This window comes from Tyto alba, unplaced genomic scaffold, assembly GCF_018691265.1.
Source record: "Tyto alba isolate M040663 unplaced genomic scaffold, T.alba_DEE_v4.0 Super-Scaffold_44, whole genome shotgun sequence".
Lineage (NCBI taxonomy): Eukaryota > Metazoa > Chordata > Aves > Strigiformes > Tytonidae > Tyto > Tyto alba.
Genome location: NW_024881320.1, coordinates 4,170,273 through 4,191,185, shown reverse-complemented (window position 1 = coordinate 4,191,185; position 20,913 = coordinate 4,170,273). Strand labels below are relative to the sequence as shown.

The following is a 20,913-nucleotide window of genomic DNA, read 5'->3' as shown; positions in this document are numbered from 1 at the left end:
CTCCGGGCAGTCGGCGAAGTAGCAGGTGAGGTGTGTACTCAATTTCACTGGGATGCCCGTACATGTGGTGCGTTTCTTAAAGCATTCACCAGTTCAAAAATACTAATACAAAAGTTTATTTTCTCTGAAGAACAATTCAGCACGTATCTCAACTGCATTAGCAACCAAACTGCAGAGAACTTCGAGCAGGCGAGAGTCACAGGCACAAGGCAGTAATGCCACAGCTTGTTCCAGGAATGCTGCTCACAGCCCTGGGCTGAAGGCAACATCTGCAATGGGAACGCTGGGGATGTAAGAGGAGGGAATATACACCAACGCAAGGCACTCTCACCTATCGATGCTTATCATCATCTCTTTGTTTCTTGGTATCTCTTTCCCTGCTCCGGTCTCTATCCCTGTCCTTCCTGTCTCTGTCCTTCCTCTCCCTCCCTCTGCTCTTCTCCTCTTTGGAGTCCCTCTCTCTCTCACTTTCACCCCAAGTCCATGATCGCTCCCTTTCTGGCCATCGCTTGTCTCTGCTCCTTTCATGGTCTCGGTCCCTTGTTCTCCAGTCCCTCGTCCCCTCACGAGACCAGTTTCTTTTCTCTGATGATCCTTCTCCATAGAAATCATTTTTCATGTTTGGCAAATTGATGGGCTTTCGGAAAGGTCTGTCCCGTCCTCCAAACCGTAGCTGCCCGGATTCTTTTTTGCCTCCAAAACCACCTCCAAGCCTCCGTGGAATCCAGCCTTTGAGAGTTCTTTCCAGTTCAAAGTCTACAAAGATCTCATGTTGATCAATAACCAGCCTGTTGGCATCTCTGTGGGCCTTCAAGAGAGCACGCTCCTCTTTGTACTCAATAAATGCATAACCCTTGGAAAATCCTGTGACCAGGTCTCGAACCAGACGGATCTTTCTGATATCTCCATACCGGGAAAAGACCTCCTTTAACTTCTCTTCTGTTGTTTGAAGATTGAGCCTTGCTACAAACAGGGTGAGGTGAGGATCTCCTGTAACTCCCTTGTTGGGTACATAGCGTGCCAACATAGCCCTCCATATGGCACGGTCGTGGGGCTCTTCATCTGTGCCATCAATGCTCCCAGCTTTGAGGGGGTCATACTCCTTTGCTATGGGGGCCCAGTCATTCATTGTCTAGTGGGGAAAAAAAAAAAAATGCATTGCACAGATTCACAGTTACTTTAGGAAGAAGAGCAGCTTGTTCAAGAAGTACTTTCAGCACTGATGCACAGTACCTCTAATTCAAAAATCTCCAAAAATGTGACAAACTTAAATAAACCAACAATGTCGTTGTTTAAGTTCACTTGCCAGGGCAGAGCCATGTCATCATAGAATGGTTTGGGTTGGAAGGGACCACAAAGATCATCCAGTTCCAACCCCCTGCCACAGGCAGGGCCCCCTTCCCCCAGCCCAGGGTGCTCCCAGCCCCGTCCAACCTGGCCTTGAACCCTTCCAGGGAGGGGGCAGCCACAGCTGCTCTGGGCACCCTGGGCCAGCGCCTCACCGCCCGCACAGGGAAGAATTTCTATTATCTCATCTAAATCTGTCCTCTTTCAGTTTAAACCCCTCACCCTATCCCTACACCTCCTGGTCATGAGTCCCTCCCCACCTTTCCTGTCCCCCCTTTAAGCCCTGGGAGGCTGCTCAAAGGTCTCCCCGGAGCCTTCTCTTCTCCAGACTGAACCCCCTCAGCTCTCAGCCTGGCCTCCCAGGGGAGCTGCTCCAGCCCCTCGAGCATCTCCGTGTCCTTCTGCTTTTGGGGGCCCTGAAGCTGGACACAGGACCCCAGGGGGGATCTCCCCGTCCCCCCACCCGAGGGAGCCCCACGGCCCCGGCCCGTCCCCTCCGGGCCCTGAGGCGGCTCCGCTCGCCCGGCGCGGCGGGAAGGCGGCTCCTCCCGCCGGCAGAGGCCGACTCACCAGGCTCCGCGGGCCGCGGGGGGAGCCGGCTCCCGCCGGTGTTTATTTTAACCTCTTTCCTCCTCCCGTCCTCGTCGGGGGGGACGACGACGACGCCGCTCCCGCCGCCAGGAGCCCCCTGAGGCGCTTCGCCACGACGCCCGGCGAATATGGCGCCGAAGGACAGCGATGCGTTTTTACCTCCCTCCCGCCCGGCCCGGTTCGGCGCCGCTGACCAGGCCGGGGCAAAGCGAGAGCCGTCCCCGGGCCCTCCCGCGCCGCGTCCCTGCGGTCCCCTCACCGGCGGCGGAGGATGGGCGGTGTCTCCACAGGGGAAGGGGCAGGGCGGGAAGCGCCGCCGGGCCGCGGCCCCTCCGCCATGGAAAGCGCCGGGGGCGGGAGGGGTCGCTCCGCCCGCGGGCCCCGCCGGCAGCAGCGGGGAAGGAAGTTCGCGGCGGGCCGCGCCGGGCATGCAGCAGGGCCGGGAGGAGGAGGAGCAGCTGGAGGAGGAGGAGGAGGAAGGGGACGGCGGCCCGGAGAAGGCTCTGGAGAAGAGCCCTTTCCAACTGACGGCCGGGGATGTCTATGACATCTCCTCCGTGGTGGGCCGGGACCTGCTGCAGCTCAGCGCCGGCCCACGCGTGCCCGCCGCCCTGGCCCGGCTGCAGTTCAGGATCGTGAGGGTGCTGGAGATGCTGGAAGCGCTGGTGAGCGAGAGCAGCCTGGCCGAGGAGCAGCTGCGGCTGGAGCGGGACAGCCTGCGGCGGGAGGTGGAGGAGCTGCGGGCAGCGGGGTCCCCAGGGAGCACCCAGCAGGTGGGTGCCGGGGTCGTGGTGGGTGCCCACCGCGCAGCACAGCGTGGCCTCGGTGTCAGTGAGGTGGCCCATGTGCCAGAGACCCCTGTCCCCAACGCAAGTCGTGGCCCGGCTGCTTGGCCACATGCGGGTGGTGAAGCCCACCTTGACACCCCAGGGGCAGGGTGAGAGTTCTGCCACAATCGCTTTTATCACAGCAGAACAAGGCTCGGACAGTTGACTTACATTTGTGGAACGTCTTGAAGCCATTTCCAGAGCAGAGATCTTCAGGGCCGTTACAAGTCGCAGTGCTTTGGATCCTCACTCCTGTTTTGCTGTAGGGACTAACCACGCTTTTAGTTCAGCAACGTGCGGTGCTAGTAGGAGAGTTCAGACACACGCGGGCAGATTTTCAGAGTACAAATCCATCATTGTACAGCTCTTACACAGCACCAGTCCCATAAAGGCAACTTGCCATTTACGCAGATGCTAAAGCTTTGTTGCTCTGTGCAAGGGAAACTGATGTCTGCGACCAAAAAAGCCATTACCACAGAGGTCTTAAATTAGGAAAGGGGAATTCAGTTCTCACTTATCTTTGCCACAGAGTTTTGGTGTGACATTAGACAGATTGCTCAGTCTCTCTCATCATCAGAAGAGCAGGTAAAAGCAGCTTCTTGGCAAACTAGATTGCAAACCCTTTGGGACAGAAACTTTGCTTTTAGCTGCAGTCAGAGCCTGTCGCAGTTGGGCCCCATGCTTGGCTGGGAAATGCAGATACCAAGGGAATACAAAAATAATATGAGAAACTAATTAACTGCTTAGAAAAGAATCAGGATTGTGATGGACTCACACCGATTCTAATAATTACTACGCATTGATAAAATTCAGAGTTTTTACTGTACGAGTGCCCTGGTTTTGACCAGTTACAAGATCATGACCACCACCATTTATTTTACAGCTCAGCCTTGGACCGGATAAAATGATAATAGACCTCACAGATCCAAATCGCCCCCGGTTCACATTACAGGAGCTGCGAGATGTATTGCAAGAGCGTAACCAGCTGAAAGCTCAGCTTCTTGTTGTGCAAGAGGAGCTACAGTGCTATAAGAGGTATATCATGAAGCCAGCAAAGAACTAATAACAATTACTTCTTGTCTGGGGAGCTTACCAGATCGGAGCATTGCAGGTTTGAGCACATAGGCTAGGCACTGTCCAGATGTGTAAGAGACATGTGCTCCCAAGAGCCTACAAATGAACAAAGAAAAATGGGGGAATGATGTCTCTATGCAACATAATTTTAAAAGTAAACTTCCTCTTTTTCTGTGCAGTTAGTGGCCCGTTTCCATAACGGTACCGCTGTAAGCCTACATACAGTCACTCCCACTCCTCGTACAAGCTGGGTCTCATGCACATGACTTCATCTCTGCAATCACAGCAGTTGCACACATACTGCTCTTGTCTGAAGCCACGCTACATACCAAAGAGCACGGGGGTTTCCACCTCAGCTTTAGTCAAAATTTCCTTCCTCCTCCAGCTTGCCGTTGGGGATGGTAGCTTATCTGCTGTTCCTTTGCTCCCCCAGTGGGTACAGCATTGATCTAGAAAGCAGAATATTTATCCCTTTCATCATCATTCAAGATAAGCTGTGGAGGTTTTTCGTTTTAAGACTGCCAACAGAGGGTTGTGTAAGGCACTTGAACTGTGCAAACCGAATGCTTTCAGAGAAGGATTTTGTTTTTTCTAGAGGGGACCAGCCTGGGAGAATCAGTATGAGCCAAATGGCGCGATGCAGGAAGGGTCTTGGCTCTTGGTGCTAGTAATTAATTCACCTCCAAGGCTGCTCTCCCCAACCTCTGCCCCTCATCATCAGGTTGCATTATAAACTCTTTGGGGCAAGAAACTACTTCAGAATCTAGACAGAAAACATCCAAGCACATTAGATCTCAGTTGAGATATTTCAGCAACAACCTCTTAGATACGGTAAGCCTGCCCTTCGCCTTGCCTATAACAGGCAGGTTAAGCCAAGAAGTTAAAGTTAAATCCAAGAAGTTGGTTTACAAACTGCCCCACAGCACTTCTCAGCACAGTGGGGCACCCTTCCCCAGCTCAGCTGCCTGCCTTTGCTGTGCCCCTGGAATGCCTTCTTGCTTTGATTTCCCAGCTGTGTTACACAGCTTATTACAGGCCAAGTTAAAAATTAACAGTGTGAATTCAGTTTTTGAGTGACTTAGTCACAGAGCTGTGGACATAGAAGCATGTCAAGATTGCTTTTCAGTTCAAGTAATTGTACATGGTTATCTCATACAGCATTACAACTTAAGCCAAAAACCATCTTCCCATTAAACATTCACATAAAATCCTAAGCATAATTGTATGGCTGTAAAGAGTAGTTCTGCAGAGGAAAAGGACAGGAGTATTTGTTCTAAAATGTCTTGTGTGTATCACAAATAAGCTCTATATAGCACAAGGTAACTGACATCCTCATGGAGAATGGCATAAAATGACTGATGAATTTTGGGGATTGCACTTTTAATGATCTCAGAGTAGAAGTTACCGTGCAGATGTTAGAGATCTACAGCATCACCCCACAGCTCATAGTCCTGTTTCTCTAGGAGGAGAATCTGCCTCAGAATTATCCCATGCCTGATGTCAGACCAGTTTCTAGATACTCTCCTGTATTTTTATTTCCAAGTTCCAGATGAGTGGTGCTTAGCTACTTTCAGCTACCACAGTCACAAGCTTTGATCCAGTCAGCTCTTGGGATAACTCAGAGCTCAGGACAGTAAATTGGCATACTGTGAAATCAGTGCAGTGTGCAACTGGTAAAATCAAACCCGAGTTCAAGTGAAACACCCTTTGATAAAACCAAAGCTTTTGCCTAAAGTAGGTGGTTAGAACCTTGCAGAGTATAGCAGCATCAAAGCAGGATGACCAAAATCTACAGCTCAGGCAAAGCCTTTCTTTTCTCCTCTGTGGGATGGAAGGAGGAACAGGCACCTGCCTGGCCAGGAAACTGGGAATCTCCCCTCTGTTCTCAGCTGCGCAGCATGAGCCTGCGTGGCTGTGCTGAAGGTACCATAGATCCACCCGTGCAGAAATTCCCCATTTAGTGTCTGCACCCTACTGTTATCTTTGGACTTTTGTACAAATCCAACATGTCATTACACTTCCCTTTCACTACTGTTATGATTTGCCATTCTTCCTCTCTGGAGAATTCAGCTCATTACTTTTTTAGTGTTCTCAGTGAAGGACAACCTAAGCAAAACTCCACTGCAGTATTTAAGGAAAATAAGAGCAATTCATTACAAAGAATAGGCCAGGCTGACATCCCTGTCCTGTGAGCAGCCATTCACCCAGACCCTGCGCTGCCCAGGGAAGGATTTTAACACATGCTGTGCCACACTACACACAAAACCACAAAAAATAAAGCAAGCTTCCTCTTTTCCCAGTGGGATCATCTCACCGAAAAGGGACCAAACTGAAGAACTGGAAAAAGAAGCCAGAGGCAGCAGCAGCCCCAGCACCAGCAAGGACAGCGAAGAGAAGACAATCATCAAACGGCTGTAAGTTGGTCTGCATCTTTTTTTGGCAGAATATGGCATGCTTCCTACATACTGAATCCAGGGATGAATTCTGAACTTTAGCCTAGTTGGCTGAATACTGTCTTCTACTCCCTGGAAAATTAAAACCCAACAGAGAAATCCTATTCCTGTGGAAAAATCACTCAATGGGAAGTCAACCTCCACGCAGCCAAGCAGGGTGTCACTTTTTTTTCCTAGGAAGAAATAAGCATTTCAGAGCAAAACTAGGCAATGCTTGCCTCCCCTGGTAGCACATGAAGACTTTACTGTGGGAACATGCCAGCTGTCCCCAGGGCTTTGTTTACATTGTGCAAAGCAGCCGTAGGCAGTACCCGCAAGCTCAGGCTGCAGCTCTAAAGTTCCCCAAAATAGCAGAACACACTGACAGAGCTGTCTCACTGCATGTGCCTTCTTTTCCAGTTGTACATTATTGTTTCCTTTTTGGTTGTGGCTTTTCTTTCTTTTTTTTTTTTTAGGTTCTCTTTTAAACATGGAAAATGAGCATCCTCGAGAATTTAACCACTCCTGCTCAGAAATGGCACTGATGAGAGCCTCTATGGCGTTAGAGGAATCAACGATTGGAAGAAAAAGCATCACTTCTACCGTAGAGAATAAGCATTCTCATAAAAATTGTGTTGTATAATATTCTTTCAGAATAGATTTTACTTCGCTTTTTTAGAAACTGTTTGACAGACACTTTTTGTATTTCTTAGATTCCTACCAGATATTACCCACATCTAGAAAATAAGTATTTTATACAAAGGTGGTTTTTATTCTTATTAAAGGAGCCTGTGCTAATCTGTTCTACCACTTACTCATCCTGTCAACCTATCAAAATGCTTGGCCCAACTCATTTTACAAGATGAAGATATTTTTTAGAGCTACATGCTGTTCACAGATGCCTTCATACAGAAGCACTGGGAAGGAAGAACCCATTCAGAGTGCAGTCCCCACTGCTCTTGTACAGAAAGTAATTATCTTGCGCTAACACAGAACTGCTTGAAGAAAACCCCAGCATTGCTTTTTGTTCTGTGTCTTTCTTTGCATTAGATGGGCAATACACAGGCAGTAGCAGGCAGAAGCCCCACCAAAGGAAGATGCCACTGGGCTGTGACAAGAGCAGCCCTGCACACACAGGAGTGGCTGCTTGGGGTCGAGATGAAAGAGGGTGAAGAGCAGCACAGCAAGGGAAGAGCACAGTTGCTGCCTTGTGCTCTGCTCCCACGAAGAACTGACGTCTTTTTGGAGTTGCAGACATGCTCAAACTGGAACAGATGCACCAAACATTTCATTTCTGACAGCCAAAGGTCTCCTGTGGTAGACAGTTGTATTTTTCATAAGCTCTGTTCTTTCAATCAGCTGCCACAAGCTGTGTATTATCCCCAGTAATGAGATTTATCACTAGTGGAAGCATACAGTGCAAACAGAAGAACAAAAAAAGAAGGTTGAATGATACCAATTAGGGTCCACATTTAGAAGAGTAGAATTTCCAGAGCAGAAAAAGTCTGAATAGATATAAAAGGAGCAGTGACAGGTATCAAACTATGATCTTACTCTCTTCAGAAGTGGAAGCGGGCTCTGAAATCTTTTGATTCCCTCATACACTAGTAGCATGAAAAATATAGGACACTTTGCACATCTGCTCAGATGCACAACACAAATGTGGCTTAGTAGAAGGCAGAACTGCAGTCTCCTTTCAGAGAGATTTTGTCAGCAAATGCACATTAGCAAGGCAATGCCAACTATGTCTGATCTAAGGAAGTCAGTTTAGCCAGGGCACAGAACTGCTAAAGTCATTTTGCCATCTTCAAAATATTAATAAGCCTTAGCCATGTTTCCATGCTGTATTTTCTAGAGCATGATAGCAGGGAAGGAAGTTACTGAGTTTCCTTTGTGTTTAGAGAGAGAAAAAACAAACCACCAATCCTACATCAGCAACAGCCAGGCTATACCTCTGAGCTGAAAAAGTGTTTACGTGTGCTCTGAACTCCATCCTCTTCTGTGGTTTATCCAGGGATGTATTTTCCCACCTTCTTTAAAAACAGGTTGGGGGGAATTATGCCCCAAAACACACTAATCACTCTATTAGGTCTTAATGAAACAACCTCGGGTAATAAACTGCACTGATAAAGCAGAGCTGTGCAGAAGTAATAGACTGCCACAGAGGCACAGAAGACTAACATAGCCCAAGGCCACTCTTTGCAGTTAGTTAAAGACAACAATCATGAAAGCTGCAATTACTGCTTTCAGTTTACCATTGAAGATGTTATTTATTTAAAAAAAAAAAAAAAAAGATGGGAGTTCACTAGTTAAAAGTAGACAGGAGAACACCTCAATTTTTCTGGGCTAGTCTTTCTGGAACAGTCACAGTTGCATCCACTCTGGTGTAAAGTGAGCTGCACAGCTTCTCTCTCAAAAGGGGGGGCAAATTCCTTGGCCATGGCTACAACAGGAGAGGCTACAGTCCTGTTGGAACAACCCGCTGCCTCACGTGAGCCTGACAACAGCAGTTCAGCTCCCAACCCAAGGGCATCTTTCCCTGCTAAGTGCTTTACACCTTGTTAAAAGATTAAACTTTCCTATAAGGCACAGAGATAAAAAAAACAAACGGCATGATTTTGTGAAAAGTATTTAGATATGTATGATGTGTATATATATATCAGTTCATAGAAAAGTAAAGGATACATACTCAGTGCAACATCAGCTTTATTACCATCTTCCGGTGCAGTGCTACTTGATTACGAGTTAAGCGTTTCAGAGAAGACAATTTTCTTTTTATGTAAAATAAGGAAGAGATCTTCCCCCTTTATGGTTTACAAAAGTGATGCTGAAGAACAGACATTTTAAGCTATTTAACCTGATAGAGAACAAGCAAATGTTTAAATAAAACACAAAAAGAAGCATTTAATTCCAATTTTGACTTAAGGGAAATGCTCTAGTACAACAGGATACTGTACACTGCTGTAGTCTCTGTTACTGAGACCAGAGAAAAATCAGTGTCAACTTAAATAAGTCATCCAAAGAAGCTTACCTGTAACTCAATATGTTGTAAGGTAACAGGTCTCCAGTTAATTCTTCAGAAATGCTGAAAATACACAGGCTGTCTCCGATGAGCTTGCCTTGTGTTAAGTAGTAAATAATATATAGCATTTAATGGCTAATGATTTTCACAGCTTTCTCTCAAAATGCTAATGATCTGCAGTGGAGACAGGTACTATAGCAGCCACTTCATCAATAATAAATATATTCTTTATTTTACAGAGACATTGTCTTCAAGTTTTTAATTTAAAAAATACATCACTAAGCCACCTCTCTTGCTGCTGGAGCATACAACCAGGATGGTGTTGCTATTTGACCTATCATATAGGCAAGCACGTAAGATTGTCCTAGAGGGCATCAGCTGGAACAGCAGCAGCCTTCAAGACATGAGGAACAGAAGACATTAAGAGCGCCACAGATCCCTTGCTGACATCTTCCAGCAGCAAGCGTGGCTGATGGCTCACAGCCATTTTCATTTACACACATGCCAAGCCTGCCTTGGCAAAAATTCCAACTGGTAAGAATTCATCTTTAACATAAAGGACCTGCATTGTATTGCCCGCCTATATCACAGATGTGGTTCTCCAACAGTAACGTTACAAACATCCGCAAGATGCTAAGCACTTAACTCCCATTTAAGACAGTGGGACCAGACCATGCTGGACAGACCTACAGGACCAGGCAATAAGGAATCTACTTTCTTCATTGCATGAACTCCATCATCAGTTTGAAGCTGCATATGAAGATGACTCCTATTTTTGGAACCGCTATGCTCTACTTCAAGCATTCACAGTAAATAAATAGCTTCTGATGTGGCTAATTAGCATAGGAAGGTAATAAAAAAAAGTTTTCGGAGAGTGCTTTTACTCCTTTAAAATCCTCTGGGAGACACCTCCAAGATTCGGCCATCAACTATAAAAAGGTACCATCTTAAATTTTAGAAAATAAGTAATGTCAAACATTGATTCTCACTGTGAAGTTCTATCTTCACATTCCCAATCAGTTTCAACCCAGTCTATCAAAATCCATCCTAATTTGGCTTGGAGTCATTTCTCTGAAGAAAGGAGCCAATTTGACCATCCATTTCCCTCAGCGCCAGTGCAATTAATGTTCATTGCCAACATGAGATATGACACTGGAAAAACTGGATCCCTACCACAAATTATTTGATAATGATAGTAGCATCTACCTCAGAGAAGCCTGTCAGCACTGCATTGTAAAAAGCAGTCTGACAAGCGGTCAAGCCATTGGATGTACAAGTCAGAATACAGAAGTACATCTGCTGTCACATAAAGCTAATGCCAGGTTCATCACCCCACAAAGTGGAGCGTGAGATTTCACTGCGAAAGCAGAAGCATAACCCAAGTGATTAAGCTCCTGTGCAAGTCTTTGACTGCATGCTCAAGTGGCACTGGTCGCTATGCAGAAGTATTCAAATTTTAGGGAGGGTTTCCTTTCATGATATAAGGGTTTTGGCAATCTAAGATCAATTATTCAAGCCTGCCTGGAAAACTGTAATAAGTATTTAAATACTGCAAAGCAAAAAGGTAGTTTTTAAGGAGCTCAGAACACCATAAGCAGTCCATTAAGAAAGCCGAGGGAAGTGAGGACAGGAAAAAAAAAAAAAAAAATCCACTGACTCCTTGTAGAGCACTCAGTCCAAAGAAAAAAACAACCCACCAAGACCAAAAGCCAAAAACAACCCAAACAAAGGAAATTAATTAGTGTTTCAGCCACGGATGAGCTTCAATGGAAGCTTTGCTTCTGTCTCCATAGTCATACAACAGTTCTTCACCTGCTTTAATGTCTCTGGAAGCTATCAGTATGAGATGAGGCACACCATCAATGTCATGGAGCTTTGTTTGACAATTGCCACATTTGCTGTGATTAATCAGTCTTCCCAGACGATTAGTTTCTTTTGTAGCATCAACACTGAAAGAACAAGAACAGAATGCAAGATTGCTGTATATGATGTTTGTGGGGGAAAAAAAAAAGTGCAAATCAGATAAAGAATAAGGTATCCACACAAGGCTTGAAGAATGAGAGAAAACCAGAATGTTGCAGAATATTCATATGATTAAACAGACAGCACATAACACGTCAACGTAGGTAATCTAAAACAGATCTGGAAGATTAAGCTAGCACAAAACACAGAAAACAGAAAACTTTGGACTACGTTTTTGAGCTGTTTCCAAGCAGCTCTCAATTGTTCATGAGAAATAGTGGAACACCACCACCAGAAAGGCTCAATAGCTTAAAAACCCTCTCCTCAGCAAAGCTGTATCCAAGCTAAGTAGTATCTACTGAGTAAGCTAGCAAGAGTTTCTACTCACATGGACAGCTGAGAATTCCTAAATACTATATGCCCAACTTCTGGAGACCTGGATACTAAAGCTCTGGTGTCCATCATTACACAAAGAATTGTTATGGCAACTATCATTATGGCATCTAGACTGCAAGTCAGACACTTAGAATATAGGGCACTTCAAGGTAATTAATATACAGGTTAAGTGACCCACACTCCAGTACCCAGCAGTATCAGCCAAGGAGAAAATAACAGTCTTAGTAGTTGCTCTGAGATAACTGGAGTTTATGGCAAATGAAACAACTAGAGTGATAAAGCACGCATGTGGGGTACATGTCAGGTACCAGAGAAAGAAGACCCAGTCAAAAACTGTTGAAGGAAACATTTCTCTTTCAGGGAGTTTGTCCATACTGTTTTTCAAACAAAATCCTTGCAACTCAGGAAAAGTACTTAATTTTACAAGAGCATAAACTTAGGCAGAAGTCCACAGCAAAACTAGAAGTCTCATCCAAGCAGATACAACAAGCCATATAGCTTGCGCTGTACTTCAGAGATCAGGGCTTTGAGTCACCTACCATTCCTTTTAGCCCAGAGGCACATGAGGCTTTTGCATCATGAAATAGTGCTCAAAGATCTCTTAATTCATGGTTCCCATGGAAAAATAAATAATTGCATGAAAACAAGAGAAGAAGCTTACCAGTACGTTTTGCTGAGGTACTGAAAATAGTACATATAGCAGCCTGTGGATGGATCTTGAGCATACACAGCTTCTCGCTTTCTAGCATCAGTGATCTCTATGAGATCGCCATGATATTCAACTACAAATTCTCCCCGATTAAAATGTTTAGTAGCAATTACTCCTCTCCCTTTGCCATCGATGTAATCAATCTGTTGAGTTGAAAAGAAAATCAGCTGGGAAATTAGCAACTATTTATATGAGTGCAAATATGCTGTTTACTAGGAAATCAGTGATTTGTCATTAGAAAAATGCTACAGCAGTGTATTTGTGTGCATTGCGCACAAAGCTGTAGAAGCACAATGCACCGCATTAGGGAAGAAATAGAGGGTGAGTACGGAACACACCCTGTGTTACCAGATATTTTGACATAGTCTTCTAATCAAAGAACTAAGAGTCACTTTATTTAAACCATACACAAGAGTTATCTATTTTTCCTTTTAAACTACCTACTAGCTGAGGCAGTAACCTTTTCCATTTCGGGTGCACCATCACCATTAGCATGCACAAGTTAGAGGAACAGAAAGATCGATCACAGAAATTACATTTATCAATCACCAGTATACTTTACTATTCCTGCCTCCCCCTGTAAATTGGACAACTCCAAGAAAGTTCTCCTATCACACTGTTGCTGATGTGACAGTGTTAACTGCAGGCTGCTGCTTTTTAAGAATCAAAGCTCTTCTGCACTTCCAGGACCCGTTTCTGCTTTAAATTCAAAAAAGGGTGATAAGAGTAACCCAAATGGTTATCTCCCAGTAATCAGCATCTGCTAGCAGTGGGAGGAAAACCAGCTCAACCCATTATCCCAAGAGCCATAATGAAGACCCACAGCAACTAGCTGTAAACAGGCTAAGAGAATTTGTTACCATACAGACAGTATACACGGGTGTTACCTTTCAAACCTATGACAATTACAATGCTGTATCTAACCTCATTTCTGGAAGCTAACCCAAGAAGTAAGATACTAAAGGAAGCAAGTACATTTTCAGTAAAAACTATAAAGCTCTCTCTCAATATTTATGACTGAGGCTGCACATACATATTCTTCAGACCCAAATATTGCCCGTCCAAAAGGAAAGACAGTGTGCTCCAATTCTGCTGCACTTTCATCTTATTGTTGAGGACGTACAGCACTTCTGAGACAGAGTTCTGCTACTTTCTGCTTAAACAGATTAACAGCAAGATACTGTATAAACAGTACGTGGCTACTCAGACTGGCATTGCAGTTACCTTCATTCCTTCTTCCTTCCCACTTGTAATTAGCTCATCTATTTTCCTTCTTTCCTCAGTCTGCCAAAGGAAAAAACAAACCAAACCAAAACAAAACAAATAAAACCACAGTATCATTGATAGTTTTTGTAGCTTATTCTATAGCTTCAAGAAAATGATTAGCCAGTGACACCCATTTTTCCAAACCATCCCACATTTCTAGCAAAACTGAATGGTAAAGAGACAGATTTCTGCCCTGCCCCCCCCACCCACAACATATAAGAAGCTAGATTCTGTCCTAGAAGAACTGAATCAGCATTTCCAAATTTTAAACACATTTGTAATAACACTTCCAGTGCACAATGGTATTTGTATTCGGCCAATGGACACCATTTACAGTTATGCACTTCCTCAAATGTTCCATTAACCAGCAACATTAAAAGTAATGCTGTTTTAACAAGAAGCACTACCTCCAATTCAGATTTGCTCTTCCTGGAACTTCTTCTAACTGGGTAATAATCTGTCACTTTTCGATTTGGTGTTCTTCCTTGCGTTCTAAGGAATAAGAATAATCGAGAACACACATATTTCAGACTATTTGTGAAGTTACACCTCTAGGACAAAGGTATCAGTAAGTAATTTTTATTTTCAGCTTGGTCTGTTGAAAAATGATCAATATGAATCAGTGTTTCTTATCAGTACTCTTCACTTCAAGCCAAAAGCTACATCCCCTTTTCTTCCCCATGCTATTTCAATTACTCTAGTATTTGTTCTTCAACAGTAAGAATGAGATGCTACTGAAAACCAACTGAAGATCTGAAGCCCCCTGTTTGCCTTGGCATAAGGCACTCTAAAATTTAGGTCATGAAAACTGCTTGGCAAGGAATTCATTAATGTTAGGTCACATTACTCCAATATCATGAGAAAGAGTATCAACTCTGCCAAGAAGCCTCCAACTGTAACTAATCTAATATTCTGTTTCTCACAAGATACAATCCCATTTGTCCACCTAAAAGTAGGTCCTAATGGCTTATTTTAGTTTTCTACAAGTGGCCAGCAAGCATTTCACTTGAAATAAAATACACTAGCCTTGCTTTCAAGGAAAACAAAAGTCACCTGCAAGGCAGATAAATACTTTGGGTGCTATTTTGTAATTTCAAACATATTATTCTTGAGAAAAACAAGAAGCCTCCTTTAAGATTTGTTCCTCCCAACACAATCATTTGCTTACAAAAAGGTAACAACAGTAACATTAATTACAGGTCTGACTGTAGCTCCTGAAGGAAAAATGCAAATCGAAGCCTCTTGGTGCAAAAGGACACACAGAAGAAAGACTTTTACAATTCCAGAAGTCACTCACTTTCTCCTTGGTCCACGTTTTGCTTTAACCATCTTTTTCTGAGCTGGCTTTGCATTGGCCTCATCAGCACAGTCTGAAGGCAGGGGCGTCTTTTGAGTTTCTACAGTTTCTTGATTTTGATCACAGGAGGGCACTGAAGTCTTGCACCCACCTTCTTTATCTTTCTGGTCTTCAGGTTTCATAGCACCTTCAATTATATTGCCACCATTCTTTTTTTCTGGTGACAGGAAAATAAAGTAAGGCTCTGAATTTAGGATCAACTATAGCAGAGTGCTTTAAATTAGTATCAATGGTTTCTAGTCCAAGCTTCCAGTTCTGTCAAATAGGAGAAAGAGGAAGGGAATGATACAGTCTCTTTCTGCTAGAACCCAGATAGGCTGTTAACTCAACTTTTGACTAGTCATTGCCACGTTACACATAGTACAGTGGGGGGGTGAGCAGAGAAAGGGAAAGGGTTAACCAGAGACCGAGTACTTTGTCATGTTCAGTTTGTGATTCAGAATTTTCAAAACCCGAACATGCAGCACCTGCAGTGCAGTGTTTGAGACAACTGCACAGTTTGCATCTGGCATACTAAATTATTAAACTGCCATAAGCTAATCAACATCCTGCACTGATGAGGGAGAGGAAGCCCCTCTGGATCCTGGGCTGCTGTGATCAGTAGCTGCAGGCACCAGTACCAAGCAGCCAACACGACTCAGACAAAATCCACACGAGCTATAGGGCTGGAATTATGAAAAGTCTACCCCCCTCCACCCCCAACATTTTCTTGGTTGCATGCATCCCACCTTGATACAACCACATCCTCCATCTCAGTCAACTGATTTAGAGGTAAACGTGCATGGCTTAAAGTTTTTATTTAAAGCAAATCACCAGGTTTAACAGTCCCATCTGCCGAGACAAGACGCTTCAATCTCACTGGAGAAATGAAGCACAGCTGCAAGGCCACAGCAGCGGACAAGTTAAAGCATTCACTTTCTTGTCAAAACTGGGGAGCTAAAGGCCCTAAATTTCCAGAAAACCTGACACCCCCTGTGTTGAATGGGATTTAAAATACTTGCTTGATAGAAGTGTTTGCATCAAAATGTTTTGACAAAATTACCAAGGTTATTAAATGCACCTTTAAACACAAGCCAGCTTTTTTTTTTTTTCCTCCTCTATAAACTTATGGAACATTCCCATTCCTAGGAACTACAATGAAATATCTATGAAGGCTGGCACTCAGCATCCACAACCTGTGGTACTCCTCCCACTGTCTTTATTTCATCCTGAAAATTTAAGCATTGCTTCTTAGTACTGTTTTCAGTACCTCTAACTCACACCTGATTTAACTTTGAATGGCCCTTATGTAAATTTGTATGAAGTAGTCAAATTATTCTAGAATTTGGTAATTATAAGTAATAATTGTAGGTAATAAAACAGACCCGCCCAAAAATTGGATAAACTGCCAAACACTGACCTGAGGAATAATAGTAATAGAATTACAGTGAGATTAGGGCATATTGACAACACAAGCATTAGTTTTTTATATCCAGAGAGACAAAACAAAAAAACAGAGGAAAAATTGCCTGATAAACCTGTGACTTGAATTTTGAAAAGGATAAGGACACCTTCATCTTTGTAGAATCCCAGTTTGTCAATAGAGTTGTAGGACTGGGAAAGCAACTGGGCCAGAAGAGCTGCCTGGCCTTCTTGACTGTGTGTTAAAGTTTTCAAATTGGAGGTGGGGACAGCACATTTAATGAGGCAAGCAATCCAAAGATCAATCTTACCATCTCCTTTCCTGTAGGTTTCGTTTAGTGTTTTGCCCTGACATTTCACCTCGTGATACATGACAGAATTTTCGTCTTGAAGCGGGGGGCGAGCACCAGGAGTTTTGTTAGGATTCAGGTAGCTGTAGATTTTGGATTGACCAATAAACACATTCTCCTAAAACAGACCCACACAAAAATCAGTACATCACTGAGATGCCAGGAACCTCAACTTAGTATCCACAACACACTGCAAAGACCAGGGCTGATATCTGACTGTGCTACTGCAAATTATGCTGTTTTAATGCATCATTCTTGCTGCTGTTGCTATTTCTACTAAGTGAAAACGTAACAGTGATAAACACTCAGAATATTTACTAAAGCAATCTCTCAGTCCAAGAAGACTTTTGTATGAAATGTGGCAGGAAGGGTTAGTCATAACTAACTCCAGCTTCCACCTTGTGCTTCACAGTATGTCCTCTGGTGCAAAAAAAAAAAAAAAAAAAAAAAAACAAAACCAAAAACAACCAAAAAACAAGAAGCAACTAATCCTGAGCTCCTTAGGAGGAAAGTGGCCTCAAAGAGTACAAGCCAAAAAGATACAAATAACACAGCAAAAATTGCCCAAGCCTGGAACATACCTCTCATAGCCAGAGAGGTATGAGCTTACCCAAAGACTCATGAGGTGTCAAACATTACTGCGGTTAATTATATGCTCTACTGAGCAACACAGAAGACAGGAATCCGTTTTGCACAGTCTACCTTGAGTGATAGCTCTCAGTGAAATCTGGGAGCTAAATGACACTATCTTTTTATCCGTTATATTTTACAAAACAAAGTGCAAAAGTTGTTCATGACAAAAGAAACATTAAAGAGTCTACACAAAGCACTTATGCACAGCCAGGAAAATGGTAAAACCCTCTGGCATGGTCAAAAACCAGAGAGACCAGGGTTTTTATACACTGGCTCGGGCTCCAAGAATACCAGCAGTGAGCAGTATCAAATCTAACAAAGTTTAGTGGTGTCATGTCACCTTTGCTTTTACAGTCTCCTGCCACCTCATCAAGTTTGACTGTGCAGAGTATGTAGGACACACAGATTTCAACTGTGAAATCAATGTCTGGACAAGTAGATACATCTTGGCCAGAATGAGTTTTTCTTAGCTATGGTTTGACTCAACTAAAAGCAACTTTCAGACATTGCAAGCCAGTTACAACAACAAAAACATGCATCCATTTTTTTAGAAAAACACACAAAGGTTCCCATTAGTTAAAAAAATAGCTCAAATATAGCTGACTAAACAAATACTCCAGTACATGTAGTCACACAAACGCTAAAAAAGTAAACAAAGCACACAATAGAATACATAGGATGATTTTAATAATTAACATAATCATAAGCAACAAATATAACGTGTACATAATTCACATACAAAATAAGACCAGTTAAAGGCTTAAATCTTAGATCATAAATAAACTTTACTAAAAATTAAGAATACAGTAGAACAGCCTGAGAAAAGCAAGTCAGTTAGACACTCCCTGACCCCCAGTATTTCTGAAAAGCCTATGAAAGACAAGACTTGGTTATTGAAGAAAATGGGGGGTTTAAGGATGAAATGCTATGAAAACACTCCATCTTAAAAATGGCAAGCAGCAAACCCTGCACTGCCAAGTTCTCAAAATTTAGTTAATAGTTTAAGCATGGGCATTTCCGGAGAAAGCCAGCAGCAGTGAACTGCAGCAGTCCACCTGCCAGCAGAGCCTTCTGGCCTTGAATACACCATTAACAGGAAACGAACAACTATTTTCCCAATAGCTTCCTCCCCTCTCTCTCTGCCTGCTTTGCTCTTGGCGCTACCGAGACGCTGCTGCCACGTCTTTGTCTGTGCCAGGCTTGAGACCCTCGAGAGCAGAGATTTTTCTCAGCCCAGCAAAGCCCACGAAGGGCTGCTGAGGAGCTGTGGGATTTGATGCAATAGCCACAGTTATTTCCACGGGGGAAGAATTTCATAAATGCAAAGAGACGATCAACCTCCGACCAACTGCCTGTAACAGTAGAGGCGAGGGAGGATGGCACGGAGGGATTGCCGAGCCCGGGGCCCGGCTGCTCGCTGACAGCCCCAGCAGAGCACGGGGAAACAGAGTCCGATTCTACTTAAAGTTAACCGATTTCTGAATGATCCGAGCAGCAGCAGGAGCCAGGCGCCCGGCGCCACGCGGCTCCCCGGGGCAGCCCACCCGCCGGCTTGCTCGTCCCGCGGGGGGAACCGGAAGGCGCAGCGGACCCCCGGAGCCGGCCCGCCCCGCTCCGCCCAGCCCAGGCCCGGGCAGTGCTTACCCCGCCGGCCCGGGGGCGGCCGGGGCTCTTCCTCTCGGCGCTCTCGGGGCTCGCCTTCTCCGCGCCGCCCGCCCTGGCCTTGGGCATGTTCCTCCCTAGGAGCAAAGGGGGAAGATGGGCGCCTGAGCCATGTCCGGCGTGGCCGCCCGCGGTCATCGCCCGGTCGTCGCGGCCTGCGCCATGTTTAAAGGGCTGGATGCGGCAGGGCGAGCCGCGGCGGCCCAGCCCCTTCCCGGCGAGCTGCGCACACCGCGCGGGGGAGGAGTCCCGCCGGCCCCGGCGCCCCGCGCCTCCCGGGAGGAGCCTCCGCGCCGCGGAAGAATGCCCCACGCCGCTCCGGCCCCCGCCCCTGCGCGACAAGCCGCCGCCCGCGCCCTGGCTCCGCTCCTCCCCCGCTGCCGCGCACCTTTAGCCATGACGGCGGCGGCGGCGGCGCGGCCCGGCGCCCCGGAGCCCCCCACGGCCCGGCTGCCCCGACGGTCCCCGAGGAGCTTCCCCCGCTGAAACCCAACCGCTCCGCAGGGAGACGCCGCGCTCCCCTCCGCAATGCCCATTGGTTTAACGGCGTGCCGATAACCGCTTCCGCGGCCCTGATTGGCCGCGCATGAGCCGCACCCCGCCCTTCTCTCTGTCACACGGAGGTAGGCGCAGTTCCCGGGAACGGCGTTTAAATGTGAGTTCTCTAGGCGCTGATTGGCCCGTGCGAAGGGCAACCGGCGCTTTGATTGGCGGCCCGGGAAGGAACGCCCTTCCGCGGCAGGGCCCCGCCACGTGGGTAGGACGCCGTGGTGGGAGCGGGTCCCCGCCGGCCCGTCCCGGTGGGACGTGCCCCCCCCATCCCGGCCCATCGGCACCTCCCAGCGCTGCCCCGTCACTGCCGCCTCCCTCCTGCATCGCTTCGCAGAGCGCACGGATCTCCGCTCCATCCTCCCCCGCCACCTCGCGGCGGGAACCGCCGATCCCAGCGGGATTGTGAAACCCTGCTCTGCGAGACGGTTAGACTGGTTTGCGCAACAATGCCTCGCTTAAATCTCCCTGATTTAAATTTAAGTCTGTTAATTCCATCCTCAAAGCTCGCCTGGAGAACAGATAACGTTCAAGTATTGCGCTTGAGCAGCAAGCCCCTTTTTGCATAATCCCCTATCCCGTAAGGAGGGCAGGTAAAAGGTGGCAACACTGCAGAGCTGTCCCCGCAAAAGCCTGAACAGCCTTCAGCAGCTATGCCCTGGGCAGAAGCTCAAGTTTAGCACGTACACTCCAAAATCACAACAGTACAATTGCAAAGGGTACAGCAGTAACAAGGGCACCCAGCTCAAGGGGCAGCATGTGTCTCTGTTTTGCAGTGGACATCACTGTGGAAGTTGGTCAATGACCACACAGGACCAACCTCTTTGGTGCGCTATGTTAAGTAGAACAATTATACTGAGCAATAATGTATTATTAGTCTTTCTTCTTATCTGTGTCAGCCCTTTTAAGACTTACCTAACAACAGGTATGTGTGTGTGCACAGGACAGGGGCCAGGCTATTGGCACAGCCTCCCACCGAAGACTTATCTGCAGCCGCAGGCCGCCACATGTCTCTGAGGCATTCCCACAGCCACATAATCAGCCCGGTTAGGGTGGTGATACAGCTGAAAACTTATCTCTTTCCTTAAGAACAACATAAAAAAAAAAAAAAAAAAAAAAAAAAAAAAAAAAAAAAAAAAAAAAAAAAAAAAAAAACCACTATCAACCTATCAACTTCACGGCCTCATCCTTCCTGGGCTGTCTCTTGGGAAGCTGGTGGGACATACGTGCAGCACGGCTGCAGAGATACTGGGAGGCAGCATGGTGTTTCTGTCCACCCTCTCCTCACTCTGTGACGGCTCTCTGCATTTTGAGAAAAGGCAAAAAATGCAAATT

General features: G+C 45.7%; 3 protein-coding genes across 10 annotated transcripts; 1 reads left to right on the top strand and 2 right to left on the bottom strand.

The window, feature by feature from the left end:
- Positions 1-100: 100 nt before the first annotated feature.
- SNRNP35 (small nuclear ribonucleoprotein U11/U12 subunit 35) lies at positions 101-3,022 on the bottom strand. Of its 4 annotated transcripts, none has more exons than XM_042805101.1 (2): positions 2,937-3,022; positions 101-1,132 (listed from the first exon to the last, which is right to left on the bottom strand). In XM_042805101.1, the coding sequence occupies exons 1-2, from the start codon at positions 2,958-2,960 to the stop codon at positions 332-334; spliced, it is 825 nt and encodes a 274-aa protein (XP_042661035.1). In that variant the 5' UTR covers positions 2,961-3,022; the 3' UTR covers positions 101-331. The 4 variants fall into 4 exon arrangements, with proteins under 4 accessions (XP_042661035.1, XP_042661038.1, XP_042661037.1 ...); XM_042805104.1 differs by lacking the exon at positions 2,937-3,022 and adding an exon at positions 2,856-2,869; XM_042805103.1 differs by lacking the exon at positions 2,937-3,022 and adding an exon at positions 2,098-2,204.
- On the top strand, positions 2,067-7,288 carry RILPL2 (Rab interacting lysosomal protein like 2). Of its 2 annotated transcripts, none has more exons than XM_042805100.1 (4): positions 2,067-2,603; positions 3,649-3,800; positions 6,140-6,253; positions 6,748-7,288. In XM_042805100.1, exons 1-4 carry the CDS (start codon positions 2,067-2,069, stop codon positions 6,770-6,772), a joined length of 828 nt encoding a protein of 275 aa, XP_042661034.1. In that variant the 3' UTR covers positions 6,773-7,288. The 2 variants fall into 2 exon arrangements, with proteins under 2 accessions (XP_042661034.1, XP_032864229.2); XM_033008338.2 differs by having other exon boundaries at positions 2,067-2,711.
- KMT5A (lysine methyltransferase 5A) lies at positions 2,950-20,179 on the bottom strand. Of its 4 annotated transcripts, none has more exons than XM_042805097.1 (11): positions 19,418-20,179; positions 19,012-19,106; positions 16,696-16,852; positions 14,924-15,140; positions 14,034-14,118; positions 13,585-13,644; positions 12,313-12,503; positions 11,106-11,242; positions 4,169-4,288; positions 3,859-3,935; positions 2,950-3,034 (listed from the first exon to the last, which is right to left on the bottom strand). In XM_042805097.1, the coding sequence occupies exons 1-10, from the start codon at positions 19,935-19,937 to the stop codon at positions 3,892-3,894; spliced, it is 1,626 nt and encodes a 541-aa protein (XP_042661031.1). In that variant the 5' UTR covers positions 19,938-20,179; the 3' UTR covers positions 2,950-3,034; positions 3,859-3,891. The 4 variants fall into 4 exon arrangements, with proteins under 4 accessions (XP_042661031.1, XP_042661030.1, XP_042661029.1 ...); XM_042805096.1 differs by having other exon boundaries at positions 3,000-3,067; XM_042805095.1 differs by lacking the exon at positions 2,950-3,034 and adding an exon at positions 3,228-3,451.
- Positions 20,180-20,913: the final 734 nt, after the last annotated feature.

Excerpts from the sequence above, each read along its gene's own strand:
- RILPL2 (XM_033008338.2), top strand. The coding sequence starts at position 2,067 with ATGGCGCCGAAGGACAGCGATGCGTTTTTACCTCCCTCCCGCCCGGCC. Across the intron at positions 3,801-6,139 it reads GAGCTACAGTGCTATAAGAG|TGGGATCATCTCACCGAAAA; the intron begins GTATATCATGAA and ends CTCTTTTCCCAG. Across the intron at positions 6,254-6,747 it reads AAGACAATCATCAAACGGCT|GTTCTCTTTTAAACATGGAA; the intron begins GTAAGTTGGTCT and ends TTTTTTTTTTAG.
- SNRNP35 (XM_042805101.1), bottom strand. The coding sequence starts at position 2,960 with ATGGCTTCAAGACGTTCCACAAAT. Across the intron at positions 1,133-2,936 it reads CTTCAAGACGTTCCACAAAT|ACAATGAATGACTGGGCCCC; the intron begins GTAAGTCAACTG and ends TTTCCCCACTAG.
- KMT5A (XM_042805097.1), bottom strand. The coding sequence starts at position 19,937 with ATGGAGCGGAGATCCGTGCGCTCTGCGAAGCGATGCAGGAGGGAGGCG. Across the intron at positions 12,504-13,584 it reads GGAAGGAAGAAGGAATGAAG|ATTGATTACATCGATGGCAA; the intron begins GTAACTGCAATG and ends TCAACTCAACAG. Across the intron at positions 3,936-4,168 it reads GGAAACCCCCGTGCTCTTTG|GCTCTTGGGAGCACATGTCT; the intron begins GTATGTAGCGTG and ends GTTCATTTGTAG.